At 46.7% G+C, this 19,541-nt stretch overlaps 1 protein-coding gene across 1 annotated transcript in view; it reads left to right on the forward strand.

Annotated features, from left to right (window-relative positions):
* The first annotated feature begins 1,875 nt into the window (after nucleotides 1–1,875).
* Nucleotides 1,876–19,541, forward strand: part of FFAR4 (free fatty acid receptor 4) — a 52,190-nt gene continuing 34,524 nt past the window's right edge. Inside the window, exon 1 of the mRNA XM_056529553.1 lies at nucleotides 1,876–2,581. Coding sequence (XP_056385528.1) covers nucleotides 2,048–2,581 — 534 coding nt within the window. The 5' untranslated portion in view covers nucleotides 1,876–2,047. The remainder of the gene's footprint in view (nucleotides 2,582–19,541) is intronic.

Below are 19,541 nucleotides of genomic sequence, written 5' to 3' on the forward strand. Positions count from 1 at the left end.
TATGTGATTAGAAATCACACACTGTTATATGGGGGGAAAAATGCTGCAGCCAAAAAAAGCCTGAAAAACTGCAGAAGACCCTTGGGGACCTATTAGGGGGTCGGAGGGGGGATTTTTAACTTTTTTTTTAACTTTTTACCCTACCTTTCCCTGGGCTGTATGCTTTCCCTGATCTATGGGGGGCTTCTTTTCTTCTGTGGGGGCTCCGATCTCTGCAGAGGGAGGTCCCTTGCTTCCTCCAGCAGCTCTGACAGCTGACTGAACTCAGACAGCGGCGGGAGCTGCGCGAAGATGCTGTTAACCCCTCCCCTGCCGTCTGCTATTGACAATAGCAGCGATCCTGGGGGGGTGGCGAAATCGCCACCTCCCCATAGATACAGTGGGTGATAGGGGGCGTATCATACACCCCCGATCACCTTGTATCTCTGGGTCAGCAGGTCACACGTCACCCGCATCGCCGGAATAGCCGCAAATCGCATGTGTGAATTCACATGCGATTTGTGGCGATTGCCGACATGGGGGGGTCTAATGACCCCCCTGGGCGTTTGCACGGGATGCCTGCTGAATGATTTCAGCAGGCATCCCGGTCCGATCCCCGCCCAGCACATGGCGGGGACCGGAACTGCCTTTGACGTAAATGTATGTCTTTGGTCCTTAAGACCCAGGGTGTCGGGACGTAACGTTACGTCATGGGTCCTGTAGAGGTTAAATTGGGCTCACCTGGCAATCTAATTATCACAGGTGTCCAAGATTGTTTTCAGTGATCAAAAGAGCCCTGAGACACAATGCCATCCATGAGTTAAACTGAAAAACAAAATATTTAATCTTTGTGACACTTAAATAGAATTCTCATAATAATTTGGAACAGGGTGTATTGTCAAATAGTGTTAGTTTATTTTGTAATATTTTGATAATTTGAACATATATGGGCTTTGTTTTTATTTCCTTTTTTTTCTTTTTTTTTTTTTTTATACATTTCAGCATCATTTATAGTTATGATTTTGCTTTTCACTTGGTATTTGTGCTGTTTAGCAGCTCATTTATTAAAGCCATACACTTGCATTTCCCCCCTCTCCGGGATGTGTCGTCATCCAAGGGGGTGTTACCATTTTTTTGTTGCTTGGTGGTAACACCCCCTTTGAAAAAAAAATTATTTGGTTTTTCAAACTTCCATGACTAAGAACCAACTGTCTCAAAATGTGTCAGCGTTTCTGTATCGTTTTTAGATATTCATTTTTTTTGTATTTTTTTGTATTTTAAAATGATCCATTACATTTTTGACTTAATGTAATGAGTAAGGCCAATGTATATACAAAGTTGCACAACTACATTTATTCCTTATGTAAACGGTAAAACTTTACTCAAAAGTGGATGTACTCTTTAACCTTTCCATTAAGGGAGTGAGACTTAAAAGCTAAAAATCAATTGAATCACACAAACTGCTGACAGTTGTGTCAGGGCTAACTTTCATGTTGTGCATGCTTTTAAGGGTAATTTTAATTTGTTACTTTTAAATTTTTTAGGGGGGGGGGTAACTTTAGACCATTTGTCAACAATTTTTCTGAAATAGACAAACTCGAACTGTTGCGCTGGTGACTTCATTAAGCAATGAACAGATGAGAAATTTATCAGAACAGGAAACACTTGTATCTTTTTATCTTTGCTTGTGAACACAATAGCAAGCAATTTTACGAGACTTTTACACTGTGCAAATATTGCATGTTACAGGAGACAATGAAACAGTTATTATTTTCTAATACAAGCAAAAGGCATCATAAAACTACAACACCTTCATCTTTGTTTTAGATGGGTGGATATTGACAAGAATGCTGTGTAACTTCCTTGTTTCAAATCACAGAGGGAACGACTGGCAGCAGGGCAGGACGGAGCTGTCCCTCATCACTTCAGAGCCTTCACCGCAGCATTCATCCACAGCAATGCCAACTGGACCTTGGGGCGTCATCACATGTCAAACCCCCTGACATCGCTAGATGTAGTCGCAATTCATGTGCTTTATTTCTGACTCCGTTTTTACCCTTTCTCTACAATGGGCTACATGATTGTGTCATGTCAGCCTGAAGAAAACTGCACCTTCTCATATTTCAATTTTTACTCGGAGTTTGACAAGACGTTGGCAGTAAAAGTGGTGGAGACCTTAGTCCTCTCCATAGTGTTCACATTCTCATGCTTTGTAAATATTTGTGCCATTGTCTTGCTTGTCAGAAAGAAGAAACTGGTCACTGCCAACTGCTTTGTACTGAACCTTTTCTGTTCGGACTTGCTGTTCATCAGCATGATACCGCTCATCTTGGTCATCCGCTGGACGGAGGTTTGGATCTTAGGGGATTTCTTCTGCCATTTGCTTTTTTATGTAATCTGCCTCAGTGGTTGCGTGATCCTGATCTCCCTGTCTGCAGTGAGCCTGGAGAGGATGATCTGTATCATGAAGGTGTCCCAGGCCACCACTTGTAATGTTAAATTGGTGGCTGTAGGAATTGTGACCATCTGGGGCTTCTCAGCCATGACTGCCTTACCTATGTGTCTGTTCTTCAATGTAATAACACAGAAAGTGAATAACCGGGTAAGTCACTTAGACTATGTATTCCAATATTTCTGATGAAACACTAAAATGTTTAAACTTAAAAGTAATCCACGGTAGTCACGCTTCTATTACTAGGTCTTGACAGTTGCCACTAAATTTCCCCTTTAGGAGCCTCTGCGGAGGTGATTTTTACTCAACCAGGAGTTTTCTAAAGGGATCAAAGCACTAAATTAGCGCTGTGACCCCTTTATTCTTAAGATTGGGGCAGCACCAGAGGTCAGACCCCACTGATTGTAAAGTGATGGTCATCACTACATAAGATAGGAAAAACCCTTCGAGGCCAGGTTCACACATGTCTGGTGAGGGGAGCTTGATCCATTTCGTCCGGCCTCTCATCTTGTGTCCCACAAGCTGAAATAGGGTGCAAACCTATGCAGGATAAGACATAGTTGTGCGGTGGTAACTATGCTGGATTTCTTAACATATATGAACCTAATCATAGCTAGAACTACAGTTGTCTTATATTAGGTTGTAAAAAGCCTATTTAATTGTTTTTGTTTATGTATTTGTTCTCAATGGGCAGCCATTACATTTACTACAAAGGTTGTCATCAGACTATGCCAAATCTATACAGCAAAGGGCAGAAAACTACTTGGGCTAAAAAAAAAAAAAAAAAAAAAATAACAGCAGCTACTTGAAGACTGGATGAAGAGTGTGTTTAGTCTCTAAATGTAAACAGTGACAGCTCCCCCTGCAGCACTCATCTTAAAGCATCATTTCTCCTTACATATAGCCCGGAGAAGTGTATGGCAGTGAACATTAATCACTTTAATCTCTTGCTACTATTACAGGAGTTGGACTCCATAGACTTATAATGGAGCCTGTCTCCAGCTATCAGATGAAGTGCACAGCTCTGTGCTTCTCCTGGCTTTATCTAATGACTGGTGGGGATCTCAGCACTGGGACTACTCCGACTGATCAAAACTTTTGTCATGTCTGCATTGAACTATGCCCGATTGTTGGCTGTAAGTGAGACCGTGACCGTAACCATCAAAATTACTCATAACCTTTTAAATAAAGTGTCTCTGATAGGACACCTCAGTATTTTTTGCCTATATCTAATTAGCTAAAACGGGTTCCCTGGACAAGATTTAGTAGGATTCGCCAGGAAGGTTTTTTGGCTGTAGTGGTTGATCTTCTATATCTTCTATGATCTCTCCACCAGAATCTAACTTGCAGAACAGACCCTCTTAATGTTACTCTGTTGGGAATAGAAGCTGAAGGAGAACAACATGCTATCAATATCCAACTCTCTCTCAGTGACTAGACTATTATCACAATGCTTTTATCCTCAGTGTTTGGATGACTTAAGTGTAACTGTACTATCTGGTAACATTTTAGGGTAAGCTGTATTGTGTGTTCGTGAGGAGTAGCACTATTTTTGCCCATTATATAACTTTTGTATATGGCATTTTTAATGGTTTTCCCCTCTGCAGGCTCCATCTATAATTTTCATTTGTCGCTGAACTAGTGGGTGGAACCTATTGTCTATGATGTTTACCATACAATGCACACACATGGAAGAGGGAATCCTCCCCTATATCTCTATAGCACACCCTAAAAAGCAGCAGCATGGATGACATTGCAGAGCAGTACTAAGCAGTGTAAGCTGTGTATCACAACCTGGGTTAAGATAGAACATTTACTAGAGATTTTACAGTAGGTACAGTGTTCTATTTCGTATGCTTAATTTTGTGTATGCCATCATAGAGCAGATGTGACCAAAAAGCTCCAGTTTTGGCTCACCTGTCCAAAGAACAGTCTCCCATAAGCTTTGTGGTTGTTCTTTGGACAGATAAGACAAATGAACACTGTACCCACTATGAAGCATGGAGGAGGCTCGGTTCTGTTTAGGGGCTGCTTTGCTGCATCTGGCACAGGGTGTCTTAAATCTGTACAGGGCACAATGCAATCTCAAGACTATTAAGGCATTCTGGAGCGAAATGTGCTGCCCAGTGTCAGGAAGCTTGGTCTCAGTCACAGGATAATGACCCAAAACACACAGCTTAAAACACCCAAGAATGGCTAAGCGCAAAACATTTAACTATTCTGCAGTGGCCTTCTTTGAACCCTGCAAGGAACTGAAGCATTCAGTGTGGAGGAGACACCTTCACACCTGAGACATCTGGAGCAGTATCTTATGAGGAGTGGGGCCAAGATACCTGCAGTCTGGAGGAGACATCTTCACACCTGAGACAGCTGGATCAGTATCTCATGAGGAGTGGGCCAAGATACCTGCAGTCTAGAGAAGACACCTTCACACCTGAGACAGCTGGAGCAGTATCTTATGAGGAGTGGGGCAAGACACCTACAGTCTGGAGGAGACACCTTCACACCTGAGACAGCTGGAGCAGTATCTATGAGGAGTGGGCCAAGATACCTACAGTCTGGAGGAGACACCTTCACACCTGAGACAGCTGGAGCAGGATCTTATGAGGAGTGGGGCAAGACACCTGCAGTCTGGAGGAGACACCTTCACACCTGAGACAGCTGGGGCAGTATCTTATGAGGAGTGGGGCAAGACACCTGCAGTCTGGAGGAGACACCTTCACACCTGAGACAGCTGGAGCAGTATCTATGAGGAGTGGGCCAAGATACCTACAGTCTGGAGGAGACACCTTCACACCTGAGACAGCTGGAGCAGTATCTTATGAGGAGTGGGGCAAGACACCTGTAGTCTGGAGGAGACACCTTCACACCTGAGACAGCTGGAGCAGTATCTTATGAGGAGTGGGCCATGATACCTGCAGTCTGGAGGAGACACCTTCACACCTGAGACAGCTGGAGCAGTATCTATGAGGAGTGGGCCAAGATACCTGCAGTCTGGAGGAGACACCTTCACACCTGAGACAGCTGGAGCAGTATCTATGAGGAGTGGGCCAAGATACCTGCAGTCTGGAGGAGACATCTTCACACCTGAGACAGCTGGAGCAGTATCTTATGAGGAGTGGGCCAAGATACCTGCAGTCTAGAGAAGACACCTTCACACATGAGACAGCTGGAACAGGATCTTATGAGGAGTGGGCCAAGATACCTGCAGTCTAGAGAAGACACCCTCACACATGAGACAGCTGGAGCAGGATCTTATGAGGAGTGGGCCAAGATACCTGGAGACAAGTGCATAAGTCTCATTGAGGCTATGTTCACATGGGCGAATGTCGGCACGGAAAAATTCTGTGTGGACATTCCCCCAACAGCGGAGCGCCGGCATTTTCATGCGGACTCCGCAGAAAGAAAACACATTTCTATTCTTTCTGCAAACTCCAGAATCAGGATTTCCACGGCAGAAACATCTGCCATGCAAATTCTGCCGTGTACACAGTGCAGCAGAATCCCATTGAAATCATTGGGACTCTGCTGCAGTGGAATGTCCATGCATAATTCCACATGGAAATTCCATTGTGTGAACATGGCCTCAGAGTTACACAAATTGCTTGATTTCAGTGACTGTCTCAATAGGTTGTGCAAACAAATATTAAAGAGGATCTGACACCCTGTTCACCCACACCAAACCCAATATAGTGCAGGTGAACAGCTTTACAAAGGGGTCACTTACTTGAATCCTAAATGATAAAAATATTGAGGCTCAGGGTCAATAGATAATGTACATACTTGATAATGTACATACTAAAAATCAGCCTGATAAACCTGGGATCACAGGGCCCTTGTGAATCCACAGGTTCAGAATGATTTAATAGTAAAATAGGGTTAAAAGTAATAATTGGATGATAAAAATAATAAATAATATATATATATATATATATATATATAGCAAGACCACTGTAATAAATAATGCACAGCTTGATGGTACTATATAGTTCAGCTGTAACAGCTAATCTCTCTCAAGCTGTCAAATGGCCAGTCATTAAAGCGCTGTGGCAGTCAGAAGAATTGTCCGTATAGCTATATGCACATAGAGTTACTATTTCTTGCAGTGTGACAATGTTTCACAAATTATGGTAATTCAGTATCCATATGCCAGATGATAGTTCATTAGAAAGTTGTGATCGGGGCAGTCTCTGGACACTTTCACCTTTCAATGAAGTATCGTGGATTATAACAGTATCTGCCGGCAATTGAAAAAGACTGTGCATAGTAAAAAATATGAAGGTAGCTCACCGGTCGGATGCAGGTTATAGATAGTATATTTACCACATATGTACCACTGGGAGCGATGATCCGCGGCCGTCCTATGCCCGCTCTCCGGCAGGAGAGCGCACCGCTGGAGTCTCGGCCGACTCCTATTGACGGGGGGCTTGAGGATGATGGGCAAAGTTCTTGGAGGCTGCAGCGCTTCCACGGGTGAGTAGTCACAGTGGCGTCCTCATGGTTGTAGCGCACGCTCGTGATCGCGCGCTCACCGGTGATTGACAGTTCTTAGTAAAGTTGTAAAAAACTTTTTCTATTGACTGCAAATGATGGTTAGAATACAGGTGGTCTGTCAAATCTCATGGGGGGGGGGGGTCGCTACACGCATTTCAGGACCCACTTAGGTCCTTTCTTCAGAAGCTTATCATATGTAGCAACTTACTTGAATCCATTTCGTATTTTCAAAGTTATAGCACTGAAATCCTTCAGCTCTGCTCTTCAGCTGACCCCTCTTTGTTAATCTGTTCACCCGCACTATAACCCAGTATATTGGGTTTAATGTGAGTGAACAGGGTGGCAGATTCTCTTTAGGTTCAGGTACCATAATTTTTGTCCAGACCAGTTTCATTATTTCAAAAGGATTCTGTTAAACCACAAAAGCAATGTCTGATTTTCATCAGTTTTTCAGTAAATTTTTATTCATTATTTTGTCAGTTTTAAGTTATTTCAGGTAGCTTTGTGGGGTTTTCTGTCTTTTATGGAAGGGTACCAACAATTGTGTTCACGTTGGTATATTTTTAGGGGTAAACATTAATTTCCTACTGACCCTTAATTAAGTTTGGAGCTTAATAGGGTTTAAAGTTTTATTTTTCTGGCTGCTGAGACCACCACTGATCAGTAGAAGGAAGGCCGATGAGTGCTGTGTCATCTTTCCAAGAAAAGACAAGCAAAGGGACACAATGCTCAGGAGAGTGCTTCTCTCACGTTGTCCTAGTGGTCGGTGGGGTCCCAGCAGCTGGACCCACACTGATCACTATTTCTGACATCTCTTTACAAATGTGGTGAGGATGTGATGAGGACAGATGGAATTACCCTAGGGGCAGATGGCATTAACCCCTTGTGTTTGTGATGCCAGAGCGTGGTTTATCCTCTATACCACCCGAAGGAATAACGCTGGATCCTGATCTAGGCACGGAGGCAAATAATGACTCAGACACCAAGTTACGGAACAACGGCAGCTTTACTGAGTCAGACAGGTGTAACAGTCTATACAGCTTGGCTGGGCCCAAGGAGGGGACCAGTGACTTCAGAGATCTCAGTGCTTGCTGGGACTTATGGTGGACTTGGACAATTAGCTGCAGAGCCATGCTGACTGAAGACAGATTGATTTGGACTGACTTGACTATGGCAGACTATGACTGACTTCACCCCTTCTGTAACTTACCAGGCTTTGACTTGACCTGTGGGGTACTGGACTTTGGGATCCATGGCTGTGGGGTTTAGGCCTCTTTAGGACCCCAGACACACACCTAGGACTTGACCTCACTGCAACTCAGCAAAGACTTAAAGAGAAAGAGAGTGAGGAGGCTCCACCCAGGGCTTATATGGGGGTGACTCTAGTGGGGTCCCATAGGTCACCGTTAGGTCACATGGTCACTGGTTCCTCACTGGGTTACAATTACATGACAACAGGTCTTAACCCTTGGGGACGGAGCCCATTATGACCCTAAGGACGGGAGAATTTTTTTCAAATCTGACCTCTATCACTTTAAATGGGCACTGTCACCAAACAATTTTTTTGATATGTTGTAGTACTTATGTACTACAACATATCTCTAATATAAATCTATAATTTTTTTTTTTCATTTAAATAGTTTATTTTAATGTTGAAAACCGGGGTCTCCCTCCTAGTGGCAGGCTGGCGTGACGTCACGCATAAATTCGGACTGAAGCCGGCCGGGCATCGGTCCTAATTCATTTAGCCTGCGCTCGCTCCCTGCCTGTCAATCAGACAGGGGGGAGCGAGCGCTGAGAGTGCATTGGCTCCCTGGCTTCACTCGCCGGCCCCGCCTCCCGGCATCTGCACGCTGCTGCTGCTCTGCACTCGGGTATGGCTGGGGGGGGGGGGTAGCGGGGTAGCGCTACGGCAACTTTTGATTTCAACGGGGGGGGGGATGGGGGTAGTGCTGCGGCATGCTGCAACTATTGATTTTAACGGGGGGAGGGGAGCAGGGTTTGGGGTAGCGCCGCGGCATGCGGCAACTATTGATTTCACCAGGGGGGGAGCGGGGTTCGGGGTAGCCCTGCGGCATCCGGCAACTATTGATTTCAACGGGGGGGGGAGGGGAGCGGGGTTCGGGGCAGCGCCGCGGCATGCAGCAACTATTGATTTCAACAGGGGGGGTTCGGGGTAGCGCTGCAGCGCTAACAAAGTTATTGTTTTCAACACTGGGTGCCTCCAGTTGTTTCACCACTACAACTCCCAGCATGCCCCGACAGCCAATAGATGTCAGAGCAAGCTGGTAGTTGTAGTGGTGAACCAGCTGGAGGCTCCCTGTATAGTGAACTAAGGGCGGAAGTGTCGGCCCCAGCAGGCATCAGTGACGTTGTGCCTGCCTGGTAGTGAGCACACTACCTGGCAGACAAAAAAGCATTTTTAATATAGTGAAAAAAAAAATGTAAAGGCAGGGAGGGGTTAGGGATAGATGGGCAATTGGCAGGGACAGAAAAAAAAATGGATGGTGGGAGCTACCCTTTAAACATTAATAACTCTGGGATGCTTTTACTTATAAATTTGATTCAGAGATTGTTTTTCGTGACATATTCTACTTTATGTTAGTGGCAAATTTTTGTCGATACTTGCATCATTTCTTGGTGAAAAATTTGAACATTTCAGGGAAAATTTTAAAATTTAGCATTTTTCTAACTTTGAAGCTCTCTGCTTGTAAGGAAAGGGGACATGTCAAATAAATTACATATCGATTCACATATACAATATGTTAACTTTATGTTGGCATCATAAAGTTAGCACGTTTTTACTTTTTGTAGACATCAGAGGGCTTCAAAGTATAGCAGCAATTTTCACATTTTTCACGAAAATTTCAAATTCAGAATTTTTCAGGGACCAGTTAAATTTTTAAGTGAATTTGAGGGTCTTTATGTTGGAAATACTTTATAATGGACCCCATTTTGAAAACTGCACCCCTCAAAAGTATTCAAAATGATATTCAAAAAGTTTGTTAACCCTTTAGGTGTTTCACATGAATAGCAGCAAAATGGAGGAGAAAAATCAAAATCTCCATTTTTTACACTAACATGGTATTGTAGCCCCATTGTTTTCATTTTTACCAGGGGTAAAAGGTAAAAAGGCCCCCCCAAAACTTTTAATTCATTTTCTCTCGAGTAAGGAAATACCTCATATGTGGATGTAAAGTGCTCTGAGGGTGCACTTCTGTGAGGGCTCAGAAGGGAAGGAGCGACAATGGCATTTTGGAGAGCGAATTTTGCTGAAATGGTTTTTTGGGGGCATGTGGCATTTAGGAAGCCCCCATGATACCAGAACAGTAAAAAAAAAACACAAGGCACACTATTTTTGAATATACACCCCTCAAGGAACGTAACAAGGGGTAAATTGAGTTTTTATACCCCACAGGTGATTGACGAACTTTCGTTAAATTTGGATGTGAAAAATAAAAATTAGATTTTTTATACTAAAATGCTGGTGTTACCCCAAACTTTTTGTTTTCAAAAGGGGTAATAGGAGAAAATGCCCCCCAAAATTTGTAAAACCATTTCTCTCAAGTAAGGAAATACCTCATATGTGGATGTAAAGGGATCTGTGGGTGCACTAGAGGGTTCAGAAGGGAAGGCGCGACAATGGGCTTTTGGAGAACCAATTTTGCTGAAATGGTTTTTGGGGGGAATGTCGCATTTAGGAAGCCCCCATGATGCCAGAACAGTAAAAAAAAAAAAAAACACATGGCACTCTATTTTGGAAACTACACCCCTCAAGGAACGGGAGAAGGGGTTAAGTGAGCTTTGTTACGCCGAGCGCTCCGGGTCCCCGCTCCTCCCCGGAGCACTCGCAGCATCCTCACATTCGCAGCGCAGCGCAGCGGTGCGCTGCAATATCTCTCTCAGCCGGGATGCGATTCGCGATGCGGGAGGCGCCCGCTCGCGATGCGCATCCTGGCTCCCGTACCTGACTCGTTCCCCGTCTGTCTTGTCCCGGCGCGCGCGGCCCCGCTCCTTAGGGCGCGTGCGCGCCGGGTCTCTGCAATTTAAAGGGCCACTGCCAGACCTCCTGCCGTTGCCCCTGACTACGATCCTTGCTGCCTGCCCTGACCTTCTGCTACGTCCGACCTTGCTCTTGTCTACTCCCTTGTACCGCGCCTATCTTCAGCAGTCAGAGAGGTTGAGCCGTTGCTGGTGGATACGACCTGGTTGCTACCGCCGCTGCAAGACCATCCCGCTTTGCGGCGGGCTCTGGTGAATACCAGTAGCAACTTAGAACCGGTCCACCAACACGGTCCACACCAATCCCTCTCTGGCACAGAGGATCCACCTCCAGCCAGCCGAATCGTGACAGTAGATCCGGCCATGGATCCCGCTGAAGTCCCACTGCCAGTTGTCGCCGACCTCACCACGGTGGTCGTCCAGCAGTCGCAACAGATAGCGCAACAAGGCCACCAGCTGTCTCAACTGACCGTGATGCTACAGCAGCTATTACCACAGCTCCAGCAACAATCTCCTCCGCCAGTTCCTGCACCTCCTCCGCAGCGAGTGGCCGCTTCCGGCTTACGATTATCCTTGCCGGATAAATTTGATGGGGACTCTAAGTTTTGCCGTGGCTTTCTTTCGCAATGTTCCCTGCACTTGGAGATGATGTCAGACCAGTTTCCTCCTGAAAGGTCTAAGGTGGCTTTCGTAGTCAGCCTTCTGTCTGGGAAAGCTCTGTCATGGGCCACACCGCTCTGGGACCGCAATGACCCTGTCACTGCCTCTGTACACTCCTTCTTCACGGAGATCCGAAGTGTCTTTGAGGAACCTGCCTGAGCCTCTTCTGCTTAGACTGCCCTGCTGAACCTGGTCCAGGGTAATTCTTCTGTTGGCGAGTACGCCATCCAATTCCGTACTCTTGCCTCCGAATTATCCTGGAATAATGAGGCCCTCTGCGCGACCTTTAAAAAAGGCCTATCCAGCAACATTAAAGATGTGCTGGCCGCACGAGAAATTCCTGCTAACCTGCATGAACTTATTTATCTTGCCACCCGCATTGACATGCGTTTTTCCGAAAGGCGTCAGGAGCTCCGCCAGAATATGGAATTTGTTTGCACGAGGCGGTTTCTCTCCCCGGCTCCTCTCTCCTCTGGTCCTCTGCAATCCGTTCCTGTGCCTCCCGCCGTGGAGGCTATGCAAGTTGACCGGTCTCGCTTGACACCTCAAGAGAGGACACAACGCCGCATGGAGAACCTATGCCTGTACTGTGCCGGTACCGAACACTTCTTGAAAGATTGTCCTATCCGTCCTCCCCGCCTGGAAAGACGTATGCTGACTCCGCACAAAGATGAGACAGTTCTTGATGTCAACTCTGCTTCTCCACGCCTTACTGTGCCTGTGCGGATATCTTCCTCTACCTTCTCCTTCTCTGCTATGACCTTCTTGGATTCCGGATCTGCAGGAAATTTTATTTTGGCCTCTCTCATCAACAGGTTCAACATCCCGGTGATCAGTCTCGCCAGACCCCTCTACATCAATTCTGTTAACAATGAAAGATTGGACTGTACCGTGCGTTACCGCACGGAACCTCTCCTAATGTGCATCGGACCTCATCACGAAAAAATTGAATTTTTGGTCCTCTCCAACTGCACTTCTGAAATTCTTCTTGGATTACCGTGGCTTCAACGCCATTCCCCAACCCTTGATTGGTCCACAGGAGAAATCAAGAACTGGGGTACTTCTTGTCACAAGGACTGTCTTAAACCGGTTCCCAGTACTCCTTGCCGTGACCCTGTGGTTCCCCCTGTATCCGGTCTTCCTAAGGCTTATATGGACTATTCTGACGTTTTTTGCAAAAAGCAAGCTGAGACTTTGCCTCCTCACAGGCCTTATGACTGTCCTATTGACCTCCTCCCGGGTACTACTCCACCCCGGGGCAGAATCTATCCTCTGTCTGCTCCAGAGACTCTTGCCATGTCGGAGTACATCCAGGAGAATTTAAAAAAGGGTTTTATCCGCAAGTCCTCCTCTCCTGCCGGAGCTGGATTTTTTTTTGTGTCCAAAAAAGATGGCTCCCTACGTCCTTGTATTGATTACCGCGGACTTAATAAAATCACGGTAAAAAACCGCTACCCCTTACCTCTTATCTCGGAACTCTTTGATCGCTTACAAGGTGCCCACATCTTTACCAAACTGGACTTAAGAGGTGCTTATAATCTCATCCGCATCAGGGAGGGGGACGAATGGAAGACCGCATTTAACACCAGAGATGGACACTTTGAGTATCTGGTCATGCCCTTTGGCCTATGCAACGCCCCTGCTGTCTTCCAAGACTTTGTTAATGAAATTTTTCGTGATCTCCTATATTCCTGTGTTGTGGTTTATCTGGACGATATTCTGATTTTTTCTGCCAACTTAGAAGAACACCGCCAGCATGTCCGCATGGTTCTTCAGAGACTTCGGGACAATCAACTTTATGCCAAAATGGAGAAATGTCTCTTTGAATGTCAATCTCTTCCTTTCCTAGGATACTTGGTCTCTGGCCAGGGACTACAAATGGACCCAGATAAACTCTCTGCCGTCTTAGATTGGCCACGCCCCTCCGGACTCCGTGCTATCCAACGTTTTTTGGGGTTCGCCAATTATTACAGACAGTTTATTCCACACTTTTCCACTATTGTGGCTCCTATCGTGGCTTTAACCAAGAAAAATGCCAATCCCAAGTCCTGGTCCCCCCAAGCGGAAGACGCATTTAAACATCTCAAGTCTGCCTTTTCTTCCGCTCCCGTGCTCTCCAGACCTGACCCATCTAAACCCTTCCTATTGGAGGTAGATGCCTCCTCAATGGGAGCTGGAGCTGTCCTTCTACAAAAAAATTCTTCCGGGCATGCTGTGACTTGTGGTTTTTTTTCTAGGACCTTCTCCCCGGCGGAGAGAAACTATTCCATCGGGATCGAGAACTACTGGCCATTAAATTGGAGCTTGAGGAATGGAGGCACCTGCTGAAGGGATCAAAATTTCCAGTTATCATATACACTGATCACAAGAATCTCTCCTATCTCCAGTCTGCCCAACGACTGAACCCTCGCCAGGCCAGGTGGTCGTTGTTCTTTGCCCGTTTTAACTTTGAAATTCATTTTCGCCCTGCTGACAAGAACATTAGGGCCGATGCCCTCTCTCGTTCTTCTGATGCCTCTGAAGTAGAGGTCTCTCTGCAACACATCATTCCTCCTGACTGTCTGATCTCCACTTCTCCAGCCTCCATCAGGCAAACTCCTCCAGGGAAGACCTTCGTTTCTCCACGCCAGCGTCTCGGGATTCTCAAATGGGGACACTCCTCCCACCTTGCAGGCCATGCGGGCATCAAAAAATCCTTGCAACTCATCTCTCGTTTTTATTGGTGGCCGACTCTGGAGACTGATGTTGTTGATTTTGTGCAGGCCTGTACTGTCTGTGCCCGGGATAAGACTCCTCGCCAGAAGCCTGCTGGCCTCCTTCATCCTCTGCCTGTGCCCGAACAGCCTTGGTCACAGATTGGTATGGACTTTATTACGGACTTGCCCTCATCCCGTGGCAACACAGTTGTTTGGGTGGTCGTTGATCGATTTTCCAAGATGGCACATTTTATTCCTCTTCCTGGTCTTCCTTCAGCGCCTCAGTTGGCAAAGCAATTTTTTGTACACATTTTTCGCCTTCACGGTTTGCCCACGCATATCGTCTCGGATAGAGGCGTCCAATTCGTGTCTAAATTCTGGAGGGCCCTCTGTAAACAGCTCAAGATCAAATTAAACTTCTCTTCTTATTATCATCCAATGGGCAAGTAGAAAGAATTAATCAGGTCCTGGGTGACTATTTACGGCATTTTGTTTCCTCCCTCCAGGATGACTGGGCATATCTTCTACCTTGGGCCGAATTCTCATACAACTTCAGAGTCTCCGAATCTTCTGCTAAGTCCCCATTTTTCGTGGTGTACGGCCGTCACCCTCTTCCCCCCCTCCCTACTCCCCTGCACTCTGGTTTGCCCGCTGTGGATGAAGTGACTCGTGATCTTTCCACCATATGGAAAGAGACCCAAAATTCTCTTTTACAGGCTTCATCCCGGATGAAAAGATTTGCCGATAAGAAAAGAAGAACTCCCCCCATTTTTGCTCCCGGAGACAAGGTATGGCTCTCCGCTAAATATGTCCGCTTTCGTGTCCCCAGTTACAAACTGGGACCACGCTATCTTGGCCCTTTCAAAGTCTTGTGCCAGATTAACCCTGTCTCTTACAAACTCCTTCTTCCTCCTTCTCTTCGTATTCCCAATGCCTTCCACGTCTCTCTCCTTAAACCACTCGTCATTAACCGCTTCTCTCCCAAACTTGTTTCCCCCACTCCTGTTTCCGGTTCTTCTGACGTCTTCTCCGTAAAGGAGATTCTGGCCTCCAAGACTGTCAGAGGAAAAAATTTTTTTTTGGTGGATTGGGAAGGCTGTGGCCCAGAAGAGAGATCCTGGGAACCTGAGGACAACATCCTAGACAAAAGTCTTATCCTCAGGTTCTCAGGCTCCAAGAAGAGGGGGAGACTCAAGGGGGGGGGGGTACTGTTACGCCGAGCGCTCCGGGTCCCGCTCCTCCCTGGAGCGCTCGCAGCATCCTCACATTCGCAGCGCCCCGGTCAGACCTGCTGACCGGGTGCGCTGCAATATCTCTCTCAGCCGGGATGCGATTCGTGATGCGGGAGGCGCCCGCTCACGATGCGCATCCCGGCTCCCGTACCTGACTCGTTCCCCGTCTGTCTTGTCCCGGCGCGCGCGGCCCCGCTCCTTAGGGCGCGCGCGCGCCGGGTCTCTGCAATTTAAAGGGCCACTGCGCCATTGATTGGCGCAGCAGGCTTAATCAGTGTGTTCACCTGTGCACTCCCTACTTATACCTCACTTCCCCTGCACTCCCTCGCCGGATCTTGTTGCCATTGTGCCAGTGAAAGCGTTCCTTGTGTGTTCCTAGTCTGTGTTCCAGACCTCCTGCCGTTGCCCCTGACTACGATCCTTGCTGCCTGCCCTGACCTTCTGCTACGTCCGACCTTGCTCTTGTCTACTCCCTTGTACCGCGCCTATCTTCAGCAGTCAGAGAGGTTGAGCCGTTGCTGGTGGATACGACCTGGTTGCTACCGCCGCTGCAAGACCATCCCGCTTTGCGGCGGGCTCTGGTGAATACCAGTAGCAACTTAGAACCGGTCCACCAACACGGTCCACGCCAATCCCTCTCTGGCACAGAGGATCCACCTCCAGCCAGCCGAATCGTGACAAGCTTAAACACCCCACAGGTGATTGACGAACTTTCGTTAAAGTGGGACGTAAAAATAAAAATTTCAATAAAATGCTGGTGTTACCCCAAATTTTTCATTTTCACAAGGGGTAATAGGAGAAAAAGCCCCCCAAAATGTGTAACCCCATCTTTTCTGAGTATGGAAATACCTCATATGTGGATATAAAGTGCTCTGCAAGCGAACTACAATGCTCAGAAGAGAAGGAGCGCCATTGGGCTTTTGGTGAGAGAATTTGGTTGGATTAGAAGTCTGGTGCCATGTGCGTTTGCAAAGCCCCCATGGTGCCAGAACAGTGGACCCCCCCACATTTTGGAAACTACACCCCTCACAGAATGTAATAAGGGATGCAGTGAGCCTTTACACCCCATTGGCGTTTGACAGATCTTTGGAACTGTGGGCTGTGCAAATGAAATATACAATTTTTCATTTTTTACGGACAACTGTTCAAAAAAATCTGTCAGACAAGTGGGGTGTAAATGCTCACTGCACCCCTTGTTACATTACGTTAGGGGTGTCGTTTCCATAATGGGGTCACATGTGGGGGGTTCCACTGTTCTGGCACCATGGGGGCTTTGTAAACACACATGGCCTTCAATTCCAGCCTAATTCTCTTTCCAAAAGCCCAATGGCACTCCTTCTCTTCTGAGCATTGTAGTTCACCCGCAGAGCACTTAACATTCACATATGGGGTATGTTCTAACAAATTTTGGGGTTTAAAATTTTGGGGGCTTTTTTCCTATTACCTCTTGTGAAAATGAAAAATTTGGGGTAACACACATTTAACACATTTCAGGAAAAAAAACTAATTTGAAATTTTCACGTCCAACTTTCATGATAATTTGTCAAAGACCTGTGGGGTGTTAAGGCTCACTATACCCCTTGTTACATTCCTTGAGGGGTGTAGTTTCCAAATTGGGGTCACATGTGTTTTTTTTTTTTGCGCCTGTCAGAACCTCTGTAGCTATCAGCCACCTCTGTGCAAATCACCAATTTAGGCCACAAATGTACATGGCTCTCCCTCACTCCTGAGCCCTGTTGTGCCTCCGCAGAGCATTTTACGCCCACATATGGGGTATTTCCGTACTCGGAAGAAATTGTGTTACAAATTTTGGGGGTCTTTTTGGAGGTCTTTTTCTCCTTTTACCATTTTTTATTTTTCTACACTAACATGCTGGTGTAGCCCCCAACTTCTCCTTTTCATAAGGAGTAAAAGGAGAAAAAAAAAAAAAACATTTGTAATGCAATTTCTCCCGAGTACAGAAATACCCCATAAGTAACCCTAAACTGTTTCCTTGAAATACGACAGGGCTCTGAAGTGAGAGAGCGCCATGCACATTTGAGGACTAAATTAGGAATTTGCAATAGGGGCAGACCCGGATACAAGGATGGCGCTTGTCTCCACCAAAAATCCTACGGCAGTGTTTCCCCAACAGGGTGCCTCCAGCTGTTGCAAAACTCCAAGCATGCCTGGACAGTCAATGGCTGTCTGGCAATACTGGGAGTTGTTGTTTTGCAACAGCTGGAGGCTCCGTTTAGGACACACAGCCATATGAGAAGTTTTTAATTTTTATTGGGGGGGACATGTAAGGGGGTGTATATGTAGTGTTTTACTTTTTATTTTGTGTAGTGTAGTGTCTTTAGGGTACATTCACACAGGCGGGGGTTCACAGTGAGTTTTCCGCTGGGAGTTTGAGCTGCTGCGGAAAATTTTCCGCGGCTCAAACTTGTATAAGGAAGCCCACTGTAAACCTCCCCCAAACCTTCATCTGTTGCAAAACTACAACTCCCAGAATGCACTGACAGACCGTACATCCTGGGAGTTGTAGTTCTGCAACAGCTGTAGGCACACTGGTGGGGAACCACTGAGTTAGGAAACAGACTCTAGCTTAGTGATTCCAACCCATGTGCCTCCAGCTGTTGCAAAACTACAACTCCCAGCATGTGCGGTCTGTCAGTGCATTCTTGTAGTTTTGCAACAGCTGGAGGCACACGGGTTGGAATTACTGAGTTAGAAAACAGGATTTCAGATGTTGAATCTGGGTTGCCTTGCAGGGCTAGCCAGATGTCCGAGGAAAATTCTGTCTTTTAGGCTTGGTAGGCACTTGCCCGAGGATGACACTAAGTCGGTGGAGATTTTAAGTCTTTATTTCCGTGCAAAACATTGTGCCCCTCCAGATGTTGCAAAACTACAACTCCCAGCATGCCAATACTGTCTAGGCATGCTGAGAGTTGTAGTTTTGCAACATCTGGAAACCACAGTTTGGAGACCACTGCACAGTGGTCTCCAATCTGTGGCCCTCCAGATGTTGTAAAACTACAACTCCCAGCATGCCCAGACAGTCAAAGGCTGTCTGGGCATGCTGGGAGTTGTAGTTTTGTAACTCCTAGCAGGCCACAGTGAAGATCACTCACCAAAGAGGATCTTCACTGTCGCCTCCTCCGGCGCCTCAGCTCTTACTGTGCCTGCTGCCGCTGCTTTTGAGCTGCCTGCCACCGCTGCCTGCCGTGTAAGACCCCTGTGCCACTTTCCAGAACCCCCCTGCTCTGCCCAGACTTCTATGGGTGGGCAGAGCGAGGGATCTAAACTTTAACCCAACCCGCTCCCCTCCTGCCATTGGTCAGTCAGTCCTGACTGACCAATGGCAGAGGATAGGAGGAGGTGGCATTCCTGTCACCTCACTCCTATCATTTAGGATGATCAGGCTGTCTCTAACAGCCCCGATCATTCTTATTTTCTGGGCGATCGGGTCACCAGAGACCCAATCAGCCTGGAAAAGCCATGATTCGCCGGTCAAAACACCGAATCACCGTGATCGCCATTATGGGGGGGGGGGGTCTCAGGACCCCCCTGGGCGATGTCAAGGGATGCATGCTGATAGATATCAGCAGTCATCCTGGTCCGATCACCGCCCAGCGAGCGGCGGTGATCTGAAATACGGAGGGCGTACAGGTACGCCCTCCGTCCTTAAGTATCGGGAGGCGAGGGCGTATCCATACGCCCTCCGTTCCCAACAGGTTAAAGGCATAACACATTTTTTATACAATACTCTATATAACAAGGTGCAGAGGGGGCCCAGGGGTCACTGTATGGAGGCTGTCAGACAGGGCAGCAAGGGTACAGGAGTGTGACTCCTGTACTGGGCCACCACACAAAACTGTGTAAATGTTTCGGTACACTTTAGGCTTAGAAATTGTGCATTTTGTGAAGCAAATAGATTAAAAAAAAAACACAAAAAATTATCTTGGGTAGAACACTGACAACTTTGAAATAAATATGGCTCTAGACCTTGTGACATAAGGACTTTGTTTGTCTTTAGTTTCTGCT

Source organism: Hyla sarda, chromosome 7 (genome assembly GCF_029499605.1).
Source record: "Hyla sarda isolate aHylSar1 chromosome 7, aHylSar1.hap1, whole genome shotgun sequence".
Classification (NCBI taxonomy): Eukaryota; Metazoa; Chordata; class Amphibia; order Anura; family Hylidae; genus Hyla; species Hyla sarda.